Here is a 27,015-nt window from a genome sequence, read left to right as displayed (position 1 = left end):
AGTTCTCGTAGATTTGGAGTAGCTCTGCATTCAACCATATGCTGTTCTTGACAGATAAAAAGCCTGTACCACAATGCTGCAATTTAATCACAAATACACAAGCGTGATTCAGACCATCAAATAACATTTATGCACTTACTCAGTTCTTACAAGCATCTATAAAAAGAACTCACACGCTTCTTAAATCAATAACATTTATTTCCATTAAACCAAGACAAATTTTCAAAATTAATACAAGATAAAAATTCAAGCTGGTTGGCAAAGGGAAAAAGAAAAGATAGACTGCACATCATGTATGTTATTTTTATATGGTCAAAAATATTTTCAAATAAAATAATACTGGCACGTAGAACTGGCACCTTCCCACAGAACAAAACCAGCAGCATTATCCCCTCTCTTCTAGTCAGTAGTTCTATGAAAACTAAACACACACACATGCAGCCTGCAACTTTCATAGCAACATTTGCCATGGGAATTTGGAACAATCCTCTATCAGAACTCACAAAATTATAGCAAAACACTTATTCAACTGCATTTTCATACCTGGTGAGTTTTATAATACTTCCTCTTTCAACAAAAAGCAATCAGTTTTCCAGTGTTTGCTATAAGTGTTTAAAACTGCATTACTGCTTGCAAACAGGCCTGAGGCATTAATAAAGCCTTATTTATTTTATATAGATTAAAGCACTCCAGCCCAAAATCAAAGCCCTTGAAATCCACAGTTTTGCCTGTTGGTTTCACTTGGCTCCAGAAATTGCTGTAGCATTGGACAAAACACACAATAAACATAATTCACTCTTAATTGTTTCAGTAAAAATCTTTTACCTTGAAAGCAGTTTTTTCAAGTATTGCTATCCTAGTCTTCTAACGCCTACTGAAAATCCTCTAGAAACATGACAAACCCAAAAAAAAGCCTGAATGGAGAGGAGAGTGCATTTAAACAACGATCTCCCTCTCCTTACCCCACCCTCCCACCCAGGATCTTGCTGATTTGATTCCAAACTCACAATTTATTGTACAGCTGTGGCCTGGAATAAGCTTTCCCTGAGCGCTCTTCTCTACCTGTTTCAAAAAGTCAGAATGAGTTTACTTGAAATCAGCCATTATTATTGTCATTATTGCCATTTTCTTTGCTAGTATGCATCATATTTTTCTAGGCATGTTATCACATTTTGCTAGCCCTGGATTTTACACATAGACAAACTTTTATTATATTGCTCCAAATACAGAACTTGAAAGTGCATCTGACTTCTAAACGGTATTATTGAGGCAGGTTTCAGAAAGTAACTAGACCCAAAAGATCTACATGCGCAAATCTTCATAATGACACATCTCTGTTGAAAGATGCAGAATTAACAGCGCATCTGCTCAGAAATTTAGCGGTATAGCAGCATTAAGAGATAGAACTGCTTTGCCTCCTAAGGCCCGGATATTAGAAGGGAACAAAACATTGCATTGTGTAAGAGAAGTAAGATACGGAAAGGGAATTAACACTAATTTTACAGCCAAGTAAAGCAAGCGTTTCACGTGCAAGATGCAATACTGCATCATTCTGACATTTAGAAAATCTTTGGAGGTCTAGTCTCTACCTGCTACCCACCTTCACACGCATGGGAGTTGTGTGATACACAGAAGGAAGCCTCGAAACCGCATTAAAGTTGCCATTAAACTAGTCTAAAGTCACAGGTATTGTCAGATTTTAAATGCAAATCCCCAGAGAAGTGACTTGAAATGTACCATCAAATACTACACGATACAAATACGCTCGGCAACTTGTGTTAATGCTGCCGATCGTATTCAGAATTCAGTAGTTTTGCTTTTTCTTTTTCAGTATTTCTAGCATACTAAAAGGCATATTAATATCTTTCCTCATAAATAAAGTTAGTCTGATAATTTAACTGTGTAGTTTTATAAAATATTTTCTATGCAACTTAACACAATAGCCTAAAAAAAGCAATTAAATTTAAATTTAAGAAACAGTATATTTACAATTAAAATAAGTACAGACCTGATTGGATTTGCATTCGTTTATCGCACAAAATAATTTACAAGGCTTAAAGTAATAAATAAGTCACTGGAAAGCTTTCAGAGATGTGCATTCTCTGTATGCCAGAGTGCAGTACAGTTTCAGGAAGCAGTAATGTATGGATTCTGGCTAAAGTCTTTTCGTGAGTCCTTATGTTGGACGGCCTTGACCAAAACGGGACTTTGACCTGGATTGAGAACACATAAGAGACATATGTACCTTATTTTGAAATCACTAATTCTACAGAAAGTCATGTGCATTTTTGGACAGAAATAAGACCTGTGAGAAATTCCTTTGATGACATATTTGAAGCTTTCAGCCCATCTTTTTAAAGTTTGCCAGTAATTCCAAATTACGACCAGTTCCAGGCTCTACAACCGCACACAGCAGGCAGCTTCTCAGTTCTTTTTTTCATTTTATCCACTTAAGGTGTAGAACACCAATATACGCAGCAATGAAGATTTTTGGTGTGTGTTTTTCTGTTTGTTTTGTTTTTGGAAGAAGGCCAAAGAACAAGCTAAAGAATTGTGGATAACAGTCTTCCAGTTATCCATAATTTCACAGAAAATTACATTGGAGCAGCAACCAGCCTTCCAACATGAAAGCTATAAAGTTGCTCTTCCAACATGGGAACAAGAGTTTCATTCTCTTAGCTCTAGTTTAATTTGACGAAGGAAGCTTTCACATCATGTAAGGTAAACCTGTGAGAAGGGATGTTGATGCAAAAAAAGTGCATGAATCACCGAATCACAGAATTGACTGGGTTGGAAAAGACCTCAGAGATCATCAAGTCCAACCCTTGGTCCAACTCCAGTCCATTGACTAGATCATGGCACTAAGTGCCATGTCCAATCTCAGTTTAAAAACCTCCAGGGACGGTGAGTCCACCACCTCCCTGGGCAGCCATTCCAATGTCTGATCACTCTCTCTGCAAAGAATTGCTTTCTAATATCCAGCCTAAATTTCCCCTGGCAGAGTTGAAGCCCATGCCCCCTTGTCCTATTGCTGACTGCCTGGGAGAAGAGACCAATCCCCACCTGGCTATAACTTCAGGTAGTTATAGAGAGTGATGAGTTCACCTCTAAGCCTCCTCTTCTCCAGACTAAACAACCCCAGGCTGAAACAAGGTGCGTTGTCCTTTAAACACAACCCACCCATCCCCAAACTCCACATCCTGCTTTTTCCTTTTAATATCTTACCTGGCATTCTTCTCAGTGTTGTTTTGTCGTGCGCTGACCTGCGCTGAGGCCCTTATCTGAGCTTCAAGTCTAGAATAAATGCCTCCTGCATACTGGAATCCAGAAAAAAAAATTCTTAAAAAAAAAATCAAGGTTTGACATTATTCCAATTTAATCAGTGACTTTTCAGAAAAATCACTAATATTCAGCAGAACCTATGGAATACTTTGTTTCATTATCACAACCCAGTATTGAAACCTTTTAAACTCATCCTATTTACCATGTCCAGTTTTTAAAGACAGTGAACTTTAAATATTATTTTAAATTATTTTCCTAAAAAAAAAATCATGCTTGGAACAAAATGAAGATTGATAAAATGCAGTTCTTTAAAGTATTGAATATATGGTATTTTCATTTGTGTAAGGTATTTTTATTACCAAGGCTCACTTCCATTCTGTAAATACTACATTGTGACAGGACAAGTCTTACTTCTTTGCTGTCTTTTGACTTGATTCGATCAAGGTCTCCCAGTCTCATTTTTATTAAGTGCCCTGTAATCTCAGACATTCTTCTCTGATCTGTCAGAAATAAGAAAGAATATTTAGAACAAACATTTTCTTTGCTACTGAATACAAAGCAGAATTAGATGCACATTTTAGTGATGTTCTGTTTGTGAAATTAGATTCCAGCTCATAGAAAAAGTCTTCAACCAAGATTCTAGATCCTAGTGCATAATGCAGCTTCAGCAGCATCCTTGGCAGATACCAGGATCAGCCTGAGGCATGACACAAAGATCAAAACCTATGGGAATGGTTTTGAGAAAGAGGTTTTCAAAGCAGCAAAAATGCACAAGAATCTCAGGAGAGATTAAAAAAGATGCAACAAACTAATACAGTTCTGAATATTTCTATTCATTTATTATCCCAGAAAGACTGGGAAAGAGATAGAAGTGAATATTTATCTCTGTTTATCTGCACAACCAATGTGGCACAGGGGATGCAAGAAAAATTATTCACATACTTACACAGTCATCAGATGACACAACTATAATCTCTGTAGGTTATGTACTGACATTCCAAATAAAGAATGTAAACCACACTAACATAGAGTTATAATGCTTTCTTTCTCTGTTTCTCTTGCAAACTTTGAACTCCTTTCCAATATTTTCCAAGACAGCAGGCCCAGTGCTGCCCATTTCTTTTTCAATCTGCATGCAAGACTACAATGTATTGGTTTATATGGTGGATTTTCTTTCCATTTTCCTACCACAAACTTTTTTTCTTGTGTAGAATAGAAGAGATTGCTAATAAATGCCAATCAAATCCTAAAGTAACATTTTCAGAAGGAGTTTTCCTGGCTGTATTAATATTTTTGTACAGGTTAAGAGAGTCTGAGATTGCTGTGTGGTTTGGATACAGCTGATTACCAACAATTAACCCAGTTGAAATCTGTTCTCTTCCAGATGAGGAGCAGCTATTAAAAAAACCAAACTGTAACCAACCAAAAACAAAACACACACCACGGCTACAGCTGAAATTAAACTAAACCTAAAGGCTTTTAAGTAGCTATATTTTAGGACATTAGCCACTTATATGAAAGAATGATTTTATTTGCAAAATATTGACTTTTAAAGTTAAACTCCTGCAAGAACAGACCGTCTTCTCTTTGAGCATCTTGGTTGAATCTCAGTGACCGGGAGGCATCCCACTTGTTCTGCTGCATACTCACACTGGGCGGAAAAGAAAGATGCACACAGCGTCACTGGTAACAGGTTACAACAAGGGATATACCACAATATGTTCTCAAGGACTTCGAAAATGACTCACGTGAACGGAGATGCATCTCGGGAACTTGACTATCAAAGAAAGAAAACCACATTAAGTATGTTTTAAGATCTAGTCTAAAACTTAAGAGAATTCCACATTATTCAACCCAATCAGAAACGTTGGCTTCGCAGCTCTGATTTTACCTTGTCAGATGGCTTCTCCTTTTTCTGAATACTGGGTGAAGAAATCACTTTCTTTGGGTGCTTGTAGGATTTCTTTAATTTCTCCTTTCTCCCTGCTAATGGAAGAAACATCTACTAACACCATCACAGATACTTGGAATTTCTACACAGCTACAAAAGAACTTTTTCCCTTTATTCTTTTACAAAGGGAGTAAACGAACAGGCGGTTTTCCCTTTGTTAGTGTTGAAGACATGCTAATACATGCAGATTACTCAAATGCTTTTCTATTACATGCATACAGGAACTCAAGTATGTATTTAAAATGCAGAGTGGTTACATGTAACAGCACAAGTTTTCTGTTGTAAAATTAAAAGCAAGCTCGCATAAAAGCTAAATCTTCAACCATACGAATTCAATCAACAAGTTCTGAATGATATCAGACCAAACAAGTTTAAAATGTCAAAGTACAAAAATTTTCATTCCGTTTTTCCTTTAAATGTACTGGTGCACTCCAGTCCCTTTGAGCCAAGGCAAAAAGAACAAAGAATTGGCTCTGTGCAAATGGCTCATTACTGGGGTGGAAAGGAGAAGCTGCTTTTTGGCTTCCCATGTCCCTAAATCCCTTATCATATTAAAAAAAATCCTTTCAGATCATATAGAGCTTATCTCTATGCAGACACAATTCTGAGCAGGTTTACTAGTCATTCTACTATGTAAGCAGAAAAATATTCTGAAAAAAAACAACTTGCAAAAATATAGAGTGCAGGTTTGGCTGGGACAGAGTTAGTTTTCATCATAGTAACCAGTGTGGGGCTTTGTTTGGGATTTGTGCTGAAAACAATGAGAGGATGCTCGGAGTGATGGTGTTTGTCTCCCCAAGTTAACCCTGCTGTCCCGGAGATGGCTGAACACCTCCCCACCTATGGGAAGCGGTGAATTATTTTGCCTTTCTTGTGCATGTGGCTTTTGCTTTACCTGTTAAACCGTCTTTATCTCACCCCACAATTTTTTTCACTTTTGCTCTTCTGCTTCTCTCCCCCATCCCACAGAGGCAGGGGAGCGAGCAAAAGGCTGTGTTGTGTTTAGTTGCTGGCTGGGGTTACATCACAACATATGGTCACGTAGCTACTGCCTTTTATTCCAACATTTATCTACGAGAAACTCCATAAAAGTAATTTGATAGTCTTCCCTGCAAAATACACCCTCGATCAACTTTGAGGACATCTCAGGCATGACTAGGTGCAGCTTTCCTCATTTGCCAGTGATTTTTGATGGCACTCAACAGCAGGGTGATTTGCATCTAAACACAGGAAAACTAGAGATAAAATTCAAGTAACATTAATTTTCATTTTCAAAATTCCTGCTGTTTAAAATTCGCTTACAGAAAAATTCTGCTGCCTTGAATCCCTATCTCTAAATTCCAGGGAGGATGACTGTAGAGACTTGTACCTGGTTTCCTGCATACTTCTTCTTCATCTCCCACTTCATCCTCAGTGACCTCTGAGCCAGTGGTATATTCCTCTTCTTCAGATAACAACGACTGCTGTTTCTAATCAAGAGGAGAATGCCACAGATTGTGAGGCTTAATTGCTATTAAATGATACATTAAATCTCGTTCCGTATCTTAGTGGCCTAACTGTGCACACAGGTCTGAAAACATGATTCTCAAATGCTGAGAAAGCAATTTCAAATCTTTGCTTAGAATCTTTTGATAAAGATTGTTATTTATGTTTTTTCCAAGCGGTCTAACATTGTGAGAGGCTGGATATGAACCTGAGCAAAGCGATATATATAGCTTTGAAGTTGAATCTAACTTTGAAGTTAATCCTGCTTTGAGAGCGTGAGGAAATATATAAAATGACCAGAGATCACTTCCATCATATATCATTGTATGATTCAGTGTTCAGTATTCAATGTACTGCTGGCTATATTATTTTTGTAATTAATAGAAGAATTTATGCTACGGTAGCAAATGCTTAAGCTAGCTACGTAATGACAGAATACAGGAATCTACAAGTTTATTTACAGCTCTGTTGAGGCTTGCTGCATCTTGCAAACTGCTTGAAATTGCTGAGATACTCGCTAATTAAATACCACAAAGCACACATATTCCAATGCACTACAAATACATGTAGATGGGCTAACTGCATTAATAACTTATTGCAAGTTGGCCTGGAATATCTGTTTGGCGCTTTTTTTTTTTGTAAACTCACCATAATACTTCATTTTCCAGTCCCCCCCAATCACTTGTACATCATAAATAAACCACCGGCTCCAATATCACAATAGACGGCATCACAGTGAATCGTTCCTAACTAGCAGCACAGGATAATGACAATATTAAGGAAAGTGATGCTTACATTGTTTGAATTTACATGTATCTCTTTTGAAGTGAGGGATAATGGATGCCTTATAATCCCTGAGAAATGCTGAAGCCCAAAGTGGACCGCAAGTTCAAAGAGTTTGCAAAAGGAACAGTCTTACTATAGGACACTAAGGAACATCAGACTCCAAGACAAATCATCAAGAGTGATGGAAGTAAAGTGCTGCTCTCTAGCATTTTCATTTAAAAAAAATAGCAAATCATGGGACATCCTTTGCTTTGGAAGAACAGCTCCCCATCCTCTGCACTTGACTGGGTCCTAAACCCTGAGAAAAACTTTCTGCAATGAAGCAGCAGCATAAAGATGACATGAAGCATCTCAGAGAAGCTGTGAAAGAGACAGACACTCAAAAACACTGACTTTGATGATTTACATTACTGTCAGCCTAATGAACTATTAAGAACTGATGTGTGCATTGCTGGCCTATTGTTTGTCATTTATAAAAACATTATAAAAGGAATTTTTAATGTTTATTCAAGCCAAAGTAGTACTTCATGCATACTTCATACTTTACTGTAAAAAAACTGTTGCTGTACTGCAAGATCCAAAGCAAAGCAAAAGAAAATGCATTTTCCTCCAAATTAGTTAGAATATAAGACAAAAATCAAAGATGTATCTGCCAGCGCAGAAGAGCAGATATTTAAAATTATGAACAAAATATTTTACTAACCAGTTGTAAAGCCCAGTTCTTCAGAGAAAGAAACTGTAGTCAAAAAAAGAAAGACATAAGTTAAAGAACTCATAATAATTAGAAGAAAAAAACCCAAACATCTGAATGGAATTTTAGAAAAGGAGTGGTAAGTTATAGTACATCAGGCTACACTAGTAACTCCTCAAAGGCCTTCTCTCATCTTTAACTAGAAATTTTGATGGAACCACTAAGTGTGCAAACAGGCTGGGAACTACCAATCAATTCAATGCAGTGAATTCATAACCATATTTTAACTTGCCTAACCTTGCCATTATGAATATTTACAGCTTATTTTAATCACAAAAGCAGTCAGGGTGGGGCAGCTATGTACCAGGTGGTTATGGAGTTGAAGTTTAATAGCCTCTCACATTTGTTGTGAAAGAGCTTCTGACAGTGTTTGAAATTCTCACAGAATCAGCAGCATCACGTTATCATCAGGATCGTTGAGTTGCCAGAAGCTCCGCGATGGGTGCAGAACTTCAAAAATGCACCTTTGCGTGAAAGTTCTTTTTAAACTGGAGGTAGTATTATAAACAGTCTATAAACTTGGCTTAGAAAGTATCTCTGTTGACCTGACATATTAACACACATAGTAACGTACACGCCTCACAGTTCAGGAAAGTAACATCCTCCATGTCTTGGGGAAAAATTAAAAGAAAGAAAAAACAAACCAAAGCAAACCTAAACCTCCACAAAAAAAACCCCCACAACCAATCAACACACACACACACACACACACACACACACACACAAAAAAAAACCAAACAACCCAAGTTACTATTCTTCATTTATGGGCTTGCAAAAGTCACATGGACATACCCAGACACATCAGCAGACAAAATGAAAGCAGGAATTATTTACATATTTGCCACATGATGTATTTTAAACTGTGACTGGATCCTTAAATAGCATCAGTTTAAGAATGGAGCGGAAAGCACAGACATATGAGGAATTGCCTGATATACAGAAATATTTCTGGCAGACATGGTATAAGTTTTGCCCCTGTGCTACCCTGCAATGATCAGCAGTAACTTCTTCCTCCTAAAAGGTGGGGGGGGGGCGTGTTGTTTTTATTAAAAGTTGACTAATGAATTCTTCAAAGTACCCTAGTAAGAATCTTCATCAGAAAGAAGGGGCAGAAAAACATTAGCAGTCACTCACAGCATTGATTTCTCCAGTTTTGGGACCCCAAGGCGTGTTTGGTTCTACAAGCACATCACATTCGATGCCTTTTTCATCACAGAGCCCAATGCCAGAATCACTGAAAGAGATCGATGTGAAGGAAAAATAAATTTTACTATTTCATAACTTCAGAATCAGTCTCTATTCATCACGTACCAAGAGATGACAGACATCCGAGTCAGCCACATAGTGCTTTGATAACAACGCATTTAAAATATAAAGATAGGGGTGAATGCTTATGGGGGTGAATGACTAAATGTCTGCTTGAAATAGAAAAGGAAAAAGTACTTGTTCTTCTCATTTTCCAAATAAACAATAAAAAATAAGTTACCTTTAAAAAGGCCTGTGTCATCTGTTTTAAGATGACAGAGAAATCAAACAGAATGTGTACATGTATTAAGCGTCGAAGGTTAAGTTATTTCAGTAACACAATATGATGTTCTTACCTATTCTCATCCTTAGTGAAAGGAACAACAATAACATCTCTATGATGGAGCAGATCATTCAATATTTTAGTAGTCTGAGATGGCAAAGCATCCCCATCTTCATTTCCTGAAGGTAAATCAACCGTGTGATCCCTCACTTTGCAGCCCTACGATACATACACACAACAGATCAAATACTTGAGTTAACGGGAAGAACAGATTTCAGTAAGTACAATAACACAAGTTCAGTTTTGTGTCCCTGGGTGCCCTGGGACACCGCAAAAATTTACAGTCCTTATTTCATAACACTGTCATCTCTCCCACCATGTATTGTGCTCTTTTAAAAGAAGTGAGCTAGTCTTGAAGTACCTTTGGGAGGGTCGTAGGATCAAATCGAAGCACTTTTTGGTTACAGCAGGGATATACTCCTGTCGCAGTTGAGCCCAGAGCACTTGCTACACCTGGATAAAGAACTGACTGCGAATGGTACTGGCAGTGGGAGAATTCAGTACACAGGAAAGACTGCATTAGAATAAAAAGAGAGATAACGAGAGGTGAGATTACCTATAGACATCAAAATTTTGCACTATGAAGAACGTATACCCAGCTTTATCGCCATATATTTTCCAAACTGCTTTCATCCCTGCCTCACCCCTCAAAAGTCACCCACAGACAAACTAGTGAAAGGGAAAAATCTACTAACTTGGTTACATCTTGAGCAGGTCAACCAATTGACGGTCCCCCAAAGACGCCAATAAACATCCCGCCAAGATTTCAGTTCCTCGTGAAGGCCGATTAAGTACTCGTGGACTTCCCAGGTTTTGTCTCTGAAAAAGCAAAAGGTCCAGTTGCAGACAGAGTTGTAACTCAGTTTGGATCCTGCCACCAGAAAGGTGAAGTGGAGAAGGAGCAGAACAACATATGCTCCACTGCTGAAAAGCCTCCAGGAGAGTTTAGAACAGGAAAGACACAACGAGGGACAATCGTTACTGAATTTAGAGCATGACAGAAGAGTCTATAATCCTTCACAACATCCTAATAACAAAGAATTACAGCTTGATTGATCTCAAGCGCCATATACTGCAAATCTGAAAGCTAAGGTAAATATCAAGCCTTTTGGAAAGCAGGAAAACCACAAAGCAGAGGAAAACCCAGTACACAGACCAGAAGAAATCAAAATACGCACATGCAAACAAGTTCAGTCATATTGCAGTTTTCTGTCTGTAAAGTAATATGTTGTGCAACAGAAGTGAAATGCTGTCATTCTATTTTATTTATTTTAAAAGCCAACATAACATGTTTCTTAGGTATTTGCAATGCACCAGCAATTAATCAGTTAAGAATTAAATTTTGAAAACATCAGACCACAGTTTTTTGATGAATATATGTATCTGAGACTTCTAGTCTTAAAAATGTAGATTTGTTACTTCCTAGTGCTAAAATGACACATGCCTCTTCAGAATTTGAAAGAAAATACACAACTTACACTAACGCATGTTATTTTCAGAAAAAAAGTAGATACGGTTTTCCCACAATTCTAAGCCCTGGCATGAACCGTTTTATATTATATACATGTCTAACCTAGACTAAGCAAGCAGTACTTCCAACTGGAATTTACTTCTAGGCACCACCAGAGGACCAATAAATATAAACCTATTTTTAAATCATTAAAGATAGGTTCGTATTAGCTCCTAAGCCTGAACTCATTAGTGGCCAGCGTCACTTCACCTAAGGAACAGTAAACGGATTCTGTGTAGAAAAGCAGTCACAAGTACAACCAGGCAAATAATCAGAACCTAAATAATCCTCTGAGAAACTTTAAAACCGTGTGTATTTATATGTTAGGAATTGCACAGCAGCTACATACAGCCAGCTTAAGCGAAGTAATACAATTAATGAATTTTATGTGGCTAATCACCTAATCCTAATAGGTCAGGACAGGGTCACAAGGTTTGGTTCTATTTAGGCTGTAAGGCAGAACCTGATCCACGCCTTGGAATTACTCATGGCAGGTAACACTACACAAGTGTTACCTTTGGAGTTGACAATGAACCATATTTCGGTTGTTCTAAACCTATTAGATCTGATGAGAGAGGTCTCCTGTCACTAATTTACCACCACCTTCATTAAAGGCGGCACGTAGAGAGGGAGGGAACTGCAGCTGATCCCGCACCGACCTCCATTAAGAAGAGAATCCAGCTGTTCACAAACACGGATCACACAGACAGACTTGAATTAAACATTTGTGCCAAAAGAATAAGGCCTACATACAGAAAAGGTCCCAGAGGCTCCACTGACAAATGCTTGAGAACAGAAAAACAACTGGCAAAGTCTATTTATAGCAGTCCTTATGCAGCCTGAGTATTTGATTTGTCAGTATAAAATCAGTCTGGAAAATAATCTTTAGCGTTTCTCTGCTGGCAGAGGCAAATCTCTCACTCCCTAACAAACCCTGTAGAAATGCGACCTTTAAATTAATTTGTCATCGACTACACATATCTTAAAACCATTTGATGAAAGAATTAGCTGAAAAGTTTCTATTTAAGGCAGCACAACCCAGAATAGCCCTCCCAGTAACTGTGGCTGTAGTATTTCCACTTCCATTCAGCAGCAGCACTGCTGAATCCATTTCAGAAGCACATCATCATAATCACTCTTTTTTTTTTTAAATTGGTAATATAAGAAGTTGAGATGATTCACACTGCTCTTCACCTACGGCTTTGTCTTGTAATGTAAGTACCTGATAATTCCTAAAAATGTATTCTGTAAAATCACCCAAAATCATGTAGTTCAAGGAATATTTTTAAATACATAAATTAACTACCTTATATGAACGTAGACAATATTTCCATGTTGATCTATGTTGATTTTTCCCGGTACACAAGGAATTCTTCTTTCAGTTTCTTTAGTTAGCAGCTTTTTACATAAACAACACCTGAACATATTAAAAAAGGGGGAAAAAAAGAGAAAAAAAACACAGAAAAAAATTAAAAAGAAAAAAAAAAGAAAGTACTGGAGTCAGAGCAGGACTTTGACCCACAGGAACCGTCCTTGCAACTGAAGCGGTAATATAAAAGGACCTTACCTGTACAATGTTGCTGCATTTCCTCGAGAATCTGGATTTAGATGCTCTGGATCAAACAGTCTCTCAATCTTCTTGCAGAAAAGTTTACTATTAATGACAGCAACACAGCTTACCCATTAGAAAAAACTGACAATTTTTTAATGTATAGTGAGACTAACAATGATATTTTGATTATACCCATAGACACCATATTTCTTTCAGAATCCAGCTTTTAAATGTGATTTTCCTTTAAAATAATCTGTTTGGATAACTGATTCCTGACTTGGTCATCTCTTATTTTTACAAAGATTTAAGGAAAAAGATCTCTCTGTTTTTCTTCTCTTTATGTTTTTTGTTTGTCAATATAAACTGCCAGCTTCTAATTTGACTAAAAGATGTTTTATTAATCAATACTTTAACTTCCATTCTAAAAATTGCATGTCTTAATTCCTACTGATTAAAATACCCTCTTAGTCCATCAGTCTTCTCTCCAATAACTGGCCCTTATCTTGATACAGACTAAACTGGAGTCTTTTTGCATGAAACATTATTCCATCACAACTATTCAGCCTTCCAGCCATCCCAAATTCTATGTCTAAACAGAGTTCACAGGATGCTGAAACTGAACTATTCTCTACGGATTAGGAGCATGTCATCCCATAAAAGATTCCTTACCCTAATGCTGGCTCCCATTTGAGAATTCATGAATAATCTGTCCATGTTAGACTCCTACTGTGGCCTTTCCTTTTGCCCATCTCCTATAAAAAGCTCTTTCCTTTTGCTCATAATTTTAATATAAAATTCTGAAGTCACTTCATGATATTCTGTGGTAAAGATACATTATTTGAGAATGTAAATTGTGTGTGTGTGTATCTATCTCTCTCTCTCACTTCAAACCACTAGTACCTTAGCTGTTGTGAGAAATAATCCAAAAGCCCTACAGCACTTCAGTGATTTATTATAGAGCAAAAAGTTACCTCTTAAATTTGTCTCTTTTGTCCTTCAGCTCTTCCACTTCATTGTGCGTGAAGAGATCGGCAATGTGCGTGACCAGATTAGCATTGATGCAATTCATGTTACATGGCGTGGCTACAATAGCATTCATATTTTTGTGGCAATAATGAATGCATTTTTCTACCTAAGAAAAACAGAAATGTTAAAATAACTTAAGGAATTCTAGGCAAAGACATCTCAAAAGATGTACTAAATGCTTCAAGATCTTTATTTATTTCTTTTTTTTTTTTTTTTAAGTGTGGTGCTTTGGAAAACTATTTCAGATCAACTTAAGAATAAAACACAACAAGTCTCAGATTTCTCTAAAGCAGACTCTGAATTAACGTGACTCTGAGTTAGTTTGTGTTCTCCTCCAAAAGGTTTCTACGGACTAGAAAACAGCTCCACAAATGTTACATCTTCAACCTTCCAATTGCTTGTAAAAAGAGAACCACAGTACACATTACCCATAATGCCTGGATCTCAACTTAAACAGCTACGTTTACTGTGTATTTAATTGCGGGTCAGCCCAACAGCAGAACTTTCGACAAACCTTTTATCAAATGAGTCAGTAGATATTACTTACACAGAGGTGGAGAACCAGATCCTAAATTGCAGAAGTGTTATTCGTGTAAAAAGGATATAAACCAAGGGTATGCATTGATTTAATAATCCTTTCTGATAGAGCCCATCAGAAGTCAGATACTCATATTACTCTAGATCAGTCACGAGAAGGCAAATCCAAGATCCCACTATCACACTTAGAAATAACTTAGAGTAAGTTTTCTTGCACTGAGTTTCTGCAAATATTAGATTACTGCATTGAATAAAAAAGGTGCTAAAAATCTCAAAATGTTCTCACCGTATCAGCTGTTTATGTAACAAACAAGCTGTTAGAAAATCTCTGCCATAAGGGCATAGTTAATTACCAGGTGTCTTTCTTAATACTTACTAATGAATCCATCTTCAAAAACTCAGAAGAAATAAGAATTGATATGACATTTGATGGTTCTAAAAGGCAACAAAAAAAAGGTTTGTTTTTACATTAAATCTTTTGATATTTTCATTTCACATCCCTCCCTCTGCATATTTAGTATGTTTTAGTCACTATTTTGCCAATCAACCTGTCATTCCATCTTCCAATACGCAGAGCAATTTCCATCTTAATAAATAAATTTCTGTTTTATCATTTAGGTGACCGGAGAACAACTATAACAAACTGGCATTTATAAAAGCTGGAAAAGGTGGATTCATAGGGATACAATGACTAAACAATTACACAAGATTAACTTCCATCTGCAGGCATCACGCCCAGCTGAGATTTTGCTTAATATAACTCTATTCTCTTGGTTTGTTTATATTTTTAAAATGGTAGCAAAGGCTCATAAAAAGATTAGAAACCTGCCTCAAATTCATGAAGGCAAAAGTTGTTCTACCATTATATCAGAGTACATAGAAATTTTACAAAATACTGCAAATGTACCGATGGGGAGCAGAGGGGAAGCAAAACAAAACCCAACAATCATCAGTATTTTAAAATGACCACTCTGCTCTTGTTCAGAAGAAGCTTGAAGAATCTTAATTAAAAACACCAGATCCCAAAATATATTAGACCTTTTTCACTGCTTCGCCTCTCAGGATGTTTCCTCAAAACTGTCAGCGCTGACAAATCAGAGACATCTTCTATAATGACCAGAGGCAAAGTTTTTTCTAACAAATGACAACAGATTGGAGCTGAACTGTATCAAAAGCATTTGCCGTCCATCAGTACAGAACAGAAAGAATATACAATAAATAACCTACACACTTTCTTTTACCTAAAGTGGGCATTTCATTAGCTTCAGAATCTTTAGCGTTCCTTTTAACGTATCTTATGAGCCAGTCAAAGATGTGAACGTCACAGTGCACTGAAATGTCCACCTCTTCCCAGCGCTGGGCATCCACTGACAGATATTCCGCAAAGTATTTCATTTCTGAAATCAAAAGGTCTCGCGGACACACAAAATCTTCTTTGAGGTTTTTGGCTTCGTCGCACACGTGGATCACCATGTTTGGCCTCAAAAAGAAAACAAGCCACAAACCAAATTAGGACCATAAGCCAATTAGAACATCGAAACCAATCAACAAAGATCTCCTCTTCAAGTCTGGATCACACACTGCAACACTATGTCAACAACAGGTTTTACTAACAGAAAGAAAACAAATTGAAGTTATTAGCTATTAACACAAACTATTAATATAAGTTATTGTCTGGTGAAGAACAGAAATGCATATTCTCTGACACATAATCAGCCTGAATTGCTAAGTTAAGGGACTGAAGAAAGAAAATTTCCAGCTTAAGTCACCAATTTTGTCTCCAGTTTGTTCTGGGATTCTACCTGAATTACAGAGAGAACTTATTTGTTCTCTCTTTATAATTTTATTGATAAAATAGGCAGAGATATATGCCTAAGTCACTGAGGTGCCAAGGACAATAGCGCACAACAGCAATTTTCATCTGTGGAAATTAAAATTGTTTTATTGTATATTAAAACGTCTATTTCTGAAGAAAAGGTGAAAGTTAGAATCAGTAAATGCTGGCTCTACAAAAAGATGGTTACCATTAGGTTTCAAACGCACACATTCTTCTACGTGCACTTGTCTACTACAGAAAACAGGGATGTGATAGCACGAAAAACAGTGACACGCATAGCTATTTGAACTCAGTAAAATTTTTATTTGCACTTTTCATTTAGGGCTTTCTTTTCCCATTTTTACATAGGATAAATCTATGTTCACAGAATGTTTGGGGTTTGGTGATTTTTTTTTTTTTTTTTTTTTTTTTTTAATTAAAGTGCTATTGAGCATCAATCTTGTTCCATTCCTTTTTAAAAAGAGGTTACGTCTCCCGTTCTCACCACAACAGTGATCAGTCACTCAGAGGAACACTATGGACAGATTTATAAATAAGTTATCCCTGTTGCACAGAAGAAAATCTCAAACCAACCCCTTGTATTTCTATAGCAATGTAAGGTTTTAAAACTTTTTTATTCGGATGTTCTCAGCTGTTTTCTTTCTGATAGTAGAAAGCTATGAGCAATTTAGACGTCTTTCTGCTGGTTCTATAATCCCCTAGATGACAAACACACAAAGATCTTACCCCTGGCTTTCATCAGTGCCTTCTCCACCTTTGTGTGCAGGACCTTCAGATTCTGAAGAACTCCTTGTGGAGGTTGTGCTGGGCCTTCCTTAAATGTAAAAAAAAAAAAGCTGCATTAGAGCAAAAATGCCTGACCTTTTGCTCTTCAGCATCTTGGAAACGCAGCTGAAGTATAGATGGAACAACATTACACTTCTAGGAACAAATCTGTGCTACCATTAGGGCTACTATATATACTAATATATTAGTATACAAATATACCAATGGCAACTCCTGCTCTGAATGCCATGCACTGGAAACTCAGCCCAGCAGCATTGCTGGGTTGCTCAGACACTTGGCTGCAGACCCAGATTAGTCTTTTCTCAATATTAATATAAAGCAGTAGGATTAATGCATTATCGAGTCCTCAGCAATCCCATTCCTCTGGCTCTCCTTGTCTGCGCTGTGGGATGTGGGTCTTATGACTCTGTCACGTCAAAACTCCTGTTTTCAGGAAGCTTTGCTGCCAGGATATGACACCTTGAGATTGAAGTCACTTCTCATCCATAACTTGTTTGCCCTGGAAATAAGGTGCTTCCAAACAGAAGTCTCTTAAACTGTGTTTTTGCCAAGTTTCTCAAACTCACGGCTTAAAGGAACGGACTGATGGTCTGCTTTCTTTGAGCACTGTTTTACACAGATCGCCTAGTCCTAGAACATATAGCTTATTCCAGGAATAAAGAACAGCTGCACTTTAACTCAAATAGGTTTCCTTCACCAATGCACTACAAGCAGTGAAACCTGGACACAAAACCCAGTGAAGCCCAGGAGGTCTTGTCATCAAATCCAATTTTGGGTCAAGGGTTAAGACAACCCCAGCACTGAGACATCAAATAACTTCTTCAACTGTGATGAATAGATCACTACAATCTGAAACTTCAATAATCTTGTTTATAAGTCAAAGATTTTTTTTTTTTAATAATGGAAGGGCACGTGTCTGTCTTTCACTGATGAAAACCCATAAGGTTGTGATTTTCCATAACTGCTCCCTACTCTCAGGAAAAAATAGTTCTAGAAGCCTCTTCTCCCTCTTGTGTAATATAAGAGGCTGTACTCTTCTAACGAAGACTAAAGATAGACCTTTTCATCTTGTGGCTAAATAACCATAGCAGACTCACACCAAAAATGATGTGGAAGCTCTGTGCAGTTCAGAACACAGCAGTTAATGTCCTTCAGGAAAGTAAACAAAACTTTCGCCAAAGATAAAGCCTAAGGCCTTGCACAGTTAAGCCCTAGTAAGGCCATACTAGGAGGCACATAGTTAATGAAAGGGGAATATTTACCAGACAGACCTGAGTAAAACCAAGGAAAGGGCTGGGTCAGCCACAGCCTCAGGGTTTTTTCTTCCTGTTACTCATGTCTACAAACAAATCGAAACAATCCTAACAATAAGCAGATGTGAATAAATCCACTAGAGAGTAATTTAAAAAAATCCAAACATTTACAAATTCCCAATCCTGAAATATACAAGCACCTCACAAATATTAAGGTGAGCATGCTACAAGCCTGTGAGAGAAACATTAATTATCCTCATTTCATATCAACAAATTATATACAAACAGGGAAAATTATTTATCCGAAGTCACAAAGGTAAGAGATAAAAATCTTGGGCTACAATCTTGTACTAGGAAAATTAGAGTACTTAACTGCATTAATACTTATTACATGTGTTACATTGTTAAAAAGAAAACATGCACTAATTGTCTAAAGAGTTTTACAAGCAGAGTTAGCTTGTTAACTGCCTACTGGGAAGCTACTAATCTTATAAGTAGCCACCTGTGGGTGCAAGAAGCATTTATTCCACATCATGCATACATGCAACAAGTACATAATTGAAAGCTGACTAGAAGCATTTTCAGCCTAGATACTCCATATACAGTTTTCAAACATTATACCTTGTTTAGAGTTATTAAAAGCATTTTATTTGTTCTCCGGCAAAGGTCAAACAGCTATTTGTCTTTTGCAAAGAGAACAGTGACCGGAAAGCTGCAGCTCAGAACTGTGAAGAACATTGTAACAGAGATCATTTTGTTTAAACACTTCACTGTCTTAATTTTTAACACAGAAACTGTTTACTCTTTACTGTAGCAAATTTCTCATGCCACACATCTACCAAGTCCTATGAGGTGCTGAAATCATCTCAGTCTACAATGAAAACTACAAAATAACGATCATACAGTTAATTACAACTTCTTACATGAGAAATAGTTAAAGAGAGGTTGACAATATTTAATTGAGCTGTGATTGAAATACAACTATTAAGACCATTTTTCTTCTGCCAAATTACTACTGGGATACACAATTGACTAAGACACACCACATGTCAAGACTGTCTTGCATTAAGAAGTCGCTAGATCATGCTCCAAGTCCTATGTAGCCATCTTGCCACCGAGCAGCACGACAATCACGGGGCTTTTTTGCTGAGAGAGAAAGGTCTGACCTCAAGGGATCACCTTCTCAGCTTTTCTACAAAAAATTTCTGGTTATTTTAATAATGCAACTTAAGGTGATTGCAAATAGCTGTAGGTTTAACAGTTCAACGCTAGGGATACAGAACAGGAGAGTAATCCTCTCCCCACCAAAAATCCTAAACAGAAGATTTAGCGTAGGGATTTATGTGCCTTTTGGAAGGACAAGCTATTAAAAATACCCAAACAAACATCAATTCTTAATCTAAACTTATTGCAAGTGACTTCACGTATGTGTTATATTTATACTTAAATTTATTTTTCAAAGATGAACAAGTCCTGTTCCTGGATGGACTTACCACTCAGGACAGGCAAGCATGCACATGCTGATTATAAGCAAAGCCAATATATTTCAGAATGACTAAAAACATACCAGTTATAGTAATGGAATCCTGCCCAATAGCAGGCTCCTGAAACTCTGTCTGTGTATCGAGCAAGGAGGATTTGATGTACGTAGCTAAAGTTTCCACAGGACTCCCACCAGCGGCCATCAGGGGATTATACTGGTTGTCAACAGGTGAACTTCCACTGCTTTTTAGTTCATCAAACCTTTTTGCACACTGTCACAAGATTAAACAATAGGACAATGAAGCAGGAGCTTTCAGTACATTTTTAATAGCTATAATTTGAGATGGATATTGTATTTCATTGTATCTTCTGCATGTGAACAGTTAGTTATAGTAAACTTATAATGCTTCCTATTTAGTTAGCGGTATCAGGAAAATACATAAATATACAGTAAAATAATAACACCTACCATAATTAAACACTAACAGAAAGAGAAAAATAAGATGGAACCTGTTTCAACCTTTCTTTCCTTAAACCCCATGATTTTAAGCCTGATCTTCAAAAGGGAAAGTTATGGAGTTTAAGTTTTCTTTCTGTAACTAGCTCTTTTACCATAAACATTGTGAAATATTATTAGACGTAGCTGTAGTTATTGGTGCATAATTATTATTCTTTTACTTTATGGCTGCCATTCTGACTTGGACAGAAGCGACTGGTGAATTCCACTGCAGTTCTATTAACTTCCCATTCTATGTTTTGATGAACTAGAAAGTGTTTCCATTTGGTAAACTTGTACTAATACAGTGACAATTACAGGATTGGTTCAGTAGAATCCTACACACAGGTAATTTACACATACAAAATAAATCTACTTAATTCTATAGGTGATCCTCTCGTGACACAGCTCATCAGGCTCTATTTGAGCAGCTGTTTTTATTTATTGATGTTGGATTGAGTTAACTGAAAACTGCTGCTTGCCACCTGCCCATTGGGAGAGGTGCACACAGCTACATCTTTCTGATAGCGATGTAGTGTTTCAAATCTGTAAGGATGCCAAGCTAATATATACAACAGATACATAAAAGCACAGGTATGCATTTACTTAATTGCCTTAAACAGGGACTCCACCTATTTGAGGCACTTTGTTCTTTTAAAACAGAGTAACCAGGCATGTATCAGTTAATCATATCTTAATTAATGAGGAGAGAGCTCACCAATACTTTAATAATTATTTTATTTGCTTAATGTGCACAGTACTGTCTGCAACTTGAAAGGTAAACAAGTTGGGACCCCCCCACAAGTGCTTTGCCAAGCACTTGAAAGGCAGCAAAGTTCCACAGAAGCTTCTACTCCCAATCATTCACTGTTATGTTCTAAATACAAGGTTACAGGGATGCCCAATAGCAACACTATCAATGTTAGCTGACACATTTGATTAAGTTTCCAAGAAAATAAAGACGGGTGTTTTTTTTCCAGCTTTGCTGAATCATAAGGGCAAAAGATATTTTCCTCTTTTAGTTTACTTCCCCTCAGAGCTGGAAAATTCAAAATTATTATTAGAAAAACGCATTTCAACAGGATATCCAGCAATCCAGAGAGATTAAGTATATGGAGGTACTAAGTTCTTCCAACTTTATTCCAATCAAAGACAGAAAACTCCACATCTGTAGGATGAAGGCAATTAATTACCTTCTCTCTTAATTAGCTAATGGCAATGTGTAACTCATAATGCCTTAGAATTGTAATGACAAGCATAGGAAGTCATCCGGTTTGCTAGTAAGTACCTACAACCTACACAAGGTTAGTGGGTACTGCCATCCTTTCCATTAAAATCTTAGTTATGTAATTTGAAATATATTAGCACAACACTTCCTTTTTTAATTCAATTTTCAAATTTTTTCTTTCCAGTAACTTTTGTTCTTATTCTATATGAGCTCTCACTTAACATTTTTGATTCTTCAGGTATAAATTACTTCAGGAAAAAAAAAAAAAATCAATTCACTTAAATTCCACCCACCCCCCAGATGTTTTCTTCTTCATAAAATACTGCTTAAAGTATACGAATTCTTTTATTAGTGAATTCACCTCTTTGGATGTATATCCTGGAACCAGCCTTGCCACGCTGTCCCAGTTGATAGGCTGAGGCACACCAATCAGGGAACACAGGATCATATCCAAAACCATTTGATTGTTATCATAAGGAAAGTTATTGTTTTCTGAAAATCCACGACTCATCTTCAGCTATGTTAAGCCTAGAAGAGGAAAAGGTTATTTAGCAAGTCTCACTGCATGGTTTGCTAAAGCTTGATCTACGTTAACTGTATCACTCCACAAGTTATCACAGTGTTACAGTCAAATATTAATGCTTTATTTGACAAAGTTTACATATTCATATCTGCAACCTCAAAACCTTGGAGGGAGAAGCAGATGTGCAAAACCCACCAAAACCAACCCAAAAGCAGCCAGCACGATCCACCATCCCTTTGAGACGTCCGTTTCCAGGAAGGATTCACACCACTGATCCCTCCAACAGAAAAAAAAGCCTCCTACAAACTCAGAATAAACAGCCTAAGCAACAGAAAGACATGTTAATTTAAATTTACTTACATTGAAAAACACTTGCCTGTTCCCCCACACTTTCTAGTGCTTAACCTCAGCCTCCTCTTGTTCTGCACACCTGAGCTTCATTATATAGGAGCCAACCCAGGGCAGCAGGCTGAGGGCAATCAATAAGAATTCAGAGCCAGGAAACACAACACCTGGATGTCTTTCAGCTCTCATTCTGAAAACCTGACTTTTGAGTTGTCCTAAGGCATTCGTAACTCCTGACGAGCTGGGATTATCAGGGCCAAGGAACCTCGTTCCTTCAGCTTCAGGCTGAATAGAACAAAGCATATAAGGACAGCACCAAACACTTTAAAAAGGCGGCTATAATTAGGAAAAAAAAGTGTACATTTAGGGTATATTTTTCCAAATTAATTTTATGTATAGTACCAGGGAACATAGTAAAAGTTCAAAGCACTGTTTTAGCATATGCTGGGAGAAATCTGTAGGCATTAATCAAGACTTTCATATTCAAGGAACGCACAGCCAAAGAGCTTAGTAAGGACTCATATTTGGAAAGCACTTTGGACCTTTTCCAAAGTACCTTAAACACATCACATAAATAACAGAACTCATGAGTCAGAATTCTGTATGTGACTGTTAAAGCAAGGATTACAGAGATTATCAGAGAGGCAGTAGATTTAACTGATCACTTGTTACTAAAAGTACACTACACATAGATGTTTCTTTTGCATCACCCTCTTTCCATGCAGCTAAAAGAAAAGATGCTTAAAATATACAAAATAGCACTGATTTTCTTTCTGACTCTAGAAGCTATTCCAGCACTTTTTGTTTGTTTTGTTGGTAGAAACCAAAAACACAATAGAAGGTAACTATCAGCTTTCCTCCTCTCAAAAAAGCAGCTGAACAAAATCATCAGAAAGAAAAAAAAAGCCAGAACCTACCAAGATAATTCTTAGGTTTCATGTATTAATGAGATTTAAATTGGAAAAAAAAAAAAAGCCACAAACACAACACAAAACATAAATCCAATAGGAAGAGTCATAGCAGTTTAGGAATTCTATCTAAATGGAATCTATTGCCAAATAACCAGTTTTAAAGGACAAACGTCCTTCACAGGTTAAATGAACCCAAACTTTCCAACTAAGATGCCCCGAAAGGTAAAGGTAGATCCGTCCCTTCAGTCATTGAGTCCTTATCCCTCATCCTGATAGTACTACCAACTGGTGTCAACTGTGGTAATTCTACAGTGGAGACTTCTCGCTGTCAGTGCACAGACAGATGTCAGTATCAATTGTATTTAAGCCAGTGAGCATGTACCATATCTGCTATTATAAAAGAAATAACTGGGCCAGAACAGGTCAGCACCAGTGGCAAACCTGGGTGGTTATAAAATATAAAGCTGACTTCTTGTGCTACCTTGTACACACGTAGCAGTAGGTTTAAAATCATATTTGAATAAGGTAAGTAAATGATGGAGTATCAGGATGCCTTAGTCTTGAGCTATAAAACGTGCTTAATGAAAGTAAAATTACTAGCAGCATCAATATTCCATAAATCACCGTTTTAAGGACTAGTTCTATGGTATGATTACACTGGGTAATCAAACAAAGGAAAGCAGTTATTTTGAAATAGTTGGAGTCTATAATTGAAAGTAAAAAAAATGTTGAGTATTGCTGGTCACAAGTTAACATTCACATCAGCACTGCGCTGTGGAACACGAAGCAACCCGACCATGAAGGGATGACAGGTACTCTGAAATGTAATGACACATTCAGAAGGGATGAAGCCTTTTCCCCTCAAATACTTTTTATTCATTTATTCTGTACACTGAAATCACAGGTTTGTATATGCTCATTACTGCAAAGATAAATGAAAGAGCATCCGTAATTACAAGCATACAGAAGTTAAGTCTTTTCTGGAAAGAGCACGGGACTCCTCTTTGTGGCTTAACACATGATATTTAACATTTGACTTTCTGCCCTTTAGGAAATCCTGTCAGTAGTTAAAGACATGCCCAAGATTCCACCTCATGCAAGAATGGTGCACTCCCTACAACGAGCAACAGAAAGCCTGTAACAAATAATATTTTAAGAGAGAAAAGGCGACTCTCTCCAGGTTGTTACTGCAAGTAAAGCTCAAGTTAACCCTCCCCTCAACCGTGGAAACTGGGAAAAAAGTTTCAGAATTATTTAATTCTGACCAACTCACTTGATGTGCAAAATATAGAAAGACATGCGACAAAAGGAATTTTTAGTCCAACTTAGAATTTTAAATTAAATGGTGCAAAGGATTCCAGACATTTCATATTTCATAAAACGGATATGATTTGAAAAATTAATTACACAGGAAGTTGGTTTACATTATGGAAATGTACACCCTCACTTAAGCCTGATTTTTTTCTTTAATTTAAAGCAAAGAATCAATCTAGAAATGAATAATTACCACCCCCTTACACGTGCATGACCCTCAGGAAGGTGAAGATGGTGGGATGGGCGTGAGGTCTCACACAGAACCTTAAATGCCACCAAGTGATGGTGCAGGATGAGACGGGTGACAGAAATAACCGCAACTCTCCTTGCCGTTCGCCCACATTCCAGTCAAAATAAAATACCGAATTACCTGGCGGGCTCCCAGGCGAGCGGTCGGCGGGACGGGGCGGGTAGTGACTCCTCCTGAGGGGACGAGCGGAGCCGAGGAGCTCAGTAAAGCCACCCCAGGGCTCCCCAGCGCGGCGGGACCCGCGGGTCGTCCCCGTCGCCACCTGCCGTGCCCGAAGCGCGGGAGCCCGGCGCCCTCACACACCGGCTCCCTCACACACACACAGCGGCACCGCCCGGCCACACCCTCTCGAGGCGGGGGAGCCCCGTGAGGGGCGTGGCAGCCCGCCAATCAGCGCCGGGCGTGGGGTGAGACCCCGCCCCCTCCCGCCAGCGCTAGCCAATAGGATGGCCGAACGGGAAAAAATGCGCCGTGTTGCGGCGCTCCCGCCCGCCCCGCCTTGTCGCAGTGCAGCGGCGGCGGCAGCGCCCCCTCCCGCCGCGCCACCGGCGTCGGGTCGCCAAGCAACACGCCGCCAAGGGGGGGTGGGGGGGTGCGGCTCTCCCCCCTCCGAGTGACGTAGCCGTGACGTCAGACTGCGCCTCCACGTCGTCATCGTGTAATCCACGATGACGTTCCCATGTACAAAAATGAGAATGGGAAAGAAAAGCGCGCGCAGCCCTGGCACATGGAATTCTTAGCACCTGACAAAATAATGCACCGGATATAGCAATTAACCAGACAGCAAGCAAATTAATTAAGCCGGAATTTGTGTTAAAGCACTCTATTAAAGACTGCATGGTACCCACAAAAAGGCTGACCAAAGATAAACACCAGAATTTGAACCTTACCCAGGTTTTGAGCTGAATAAATATTTGATACACTTGAAACTCTAATTAAAAAACCCACATAATTTAGAGCTAATTACATAGCCCAATCACTCGGTGCCATTCCAGGCTCCTCTTAGGCCAGGTATTCTGCAAATCCAGCTATTTCATCCATTGTTGCTTTGTTTCCTACTGCGTGTCTGCTACTACATCAAATCTTCCCAAACATTTTATTTCCCTGATACTCTTTTCCTATGTGCAACATACAATAATCCTTCCCCAAAATCCCACTTTTCTCCCTGCCTCTAATACCCACTGTATCATGTTGTGCAACTTCTGTTCCTCCTCAGCATTTTTTAGCAGGAATCACTGAGAGAATCATGGCCACACAGATATTAAGCGTTTTCTTCCAAAAAAACCCCACCCCTAAACCCTGAAATAAGACACTAAGGACACAGAATGAAATAAAAGGCACAGAAAAATTCAGGTAAAGGATTGTAGCCATCTAGGAAAGTATATGAAATCGGAATTCTTTAAGTCAGTGTGAAGCTTCCTTTGGGTTTTGGCTAAAGTAGAAAACACTCATTTCACATGGTCGCCCAGCAATCCATAGAATGAGCTAATGCTGCTATATTGCTATATTATTATGACATTACTTTATGACATTATAAATGCAGGCTTGATGGTATGTCAGAGAACAGGCAACACACTTTTTGAATTAACATGTGCTGTTAGGCAGAGCTTCAGTCCCTCCTTTTTGTTTTTGATAGGGAAAAAAACACCAATAGCAGTATTTGAGAAAAAAAAACCCTCAATATCACAAATTTTACTCATTTGATAGTCTAGAGACTATGCATGTTCAGTACCAATAATACAAAGACAGTGGAACTAGCGGTTTGCACTTAAAGCATTTTCACTTCTAAAATACACAAAAACCTGCAAAGATCCCCTTTTACAGTATAAATAAAACATGTCATTTGCTCAAGGCTTAGAGTTTTGTAGCTACTGTGAAATTTAGGGAACATTAGGATCACAAACTAGCATTAAAAATTGCAGATAAGAAAAATCCAGGGGTGCCTCGCAATGACATCATTCCTATATTACCAGTTAAACCAGTTACACCAGTACGTTTGTTTCAAGGAGGGATTATCCAGCTACTTAAAGGCTTTTCCACATGCACACAGAACCCAGGAAACAGATTTATCGTCCCAAACCTGCCTCAAATCAGGCTGCAGAAGAACCAGTCCCAGGATGCA

The 27,015-nt window shown here is 38.0% G+C and overlaps 1 protein-coding gene across 3 annotated transcripts; it reads right to left on the bottom strand.

The window, feature by feature from the left end:
• Positions 1-988: 988 nt before the first annotated feature.
• Positions 989-25,498, bottom strand: SANBR (SANT and BTB domain regulator of CSR). 3 transcript variants are annotated; one of them, XM_082047729.1, is made up of 21 exons: positions 25,014-25,498; positions 21,912-22,078; positions 19,912-20,098; positions 17,032-17,119; positions 15,710-15,948; positions 14,845-14,903; positions 13,877-14,037; positions 12,921-13,007; positions 12,660-12,770; positions 10,539-10,662; positions 10,205-10,357; positions 9,857-10,002; positions 9,390-9,489; positions 8,208-8,240; positions 6,603-6,702; positions 5,174-5,268; positions 5,031-5,059; positions 4,860-4,933; positions 3,694-3,782; positions 3,226-3,317; positions 989-2,213 (listed from the first exon to the last, which is right to left on the bottom strand). In XM_082047729.1, the coding sequence occupies exons 2-21, from the start codon at positions 22,059-22,061 to the stop codon at positions 2,177-2,179; spliced, it is 2,154 nt and encodes a 717-aa protein (XP_081903855.1). In that variant the 5' UTR covers positions 22,062-22,078; positions 25,014-25,498; the 3' UTR covers positions 989-2,176. The 3 variants fall into 3 exon arrangements, with proteins under 3 accessions (XP_081903855.1, XP_081903856.1, XP_081903857.1); XM_082047730.1 differs by lacking the exons at positions 19,912-20,098; positions 25,014-25,498 and having other exon boundaries at positions 21,912-22,051; XM_082047731.1 differs by lacking the exons at positions 19,912-20,098; positions 21,912-22,078; positions 25,014-25,498 and adding an exon at positions 18,966-19,000.
• Positions 25,499-27,015: the final 1,517 nt, after the last annotated feature.

Source organism: Streptopelia decaocto (assembly GCF_964273445.1).
Source record: "Streptopelia decaocto genome assembly, chromosome: 3".
NCBI classification, from domain to species: Eukaryota; Metazoa; Chordata; class Aves; order Columbiformes; family Columbidae; genus Streptopelia; species Streptopelia decaocto.
This window is presented reverse-complemented; position numbering and strand designations above follow the sequence as displayed.

Excerpts from the sequence above, each read along its gene's own strand:
- SANBR (XM_082047729.1), bottom strand. The coding sequence starts at position 22,061 with ATGAGTCGTGGATTTTCAGAAAACAATAACTTTCCTTATGATAACAAT. Across the intron at positions 15,949-17,031 it reads GGCACTGATGAAAGCCAGGG|GCCAAACATGGTGATCCACG; the intron begins GTAAGATCTTTG and ends TTTCTTTTTGAG. Across the intron at positions 5,060-5,173 it reads AGGAGAAGCCATCTGACAAG|TCAAGTTCCCGAGATGCATC; the intron begins GTAAAATCAGAG and ends TTTCTTTGATAG.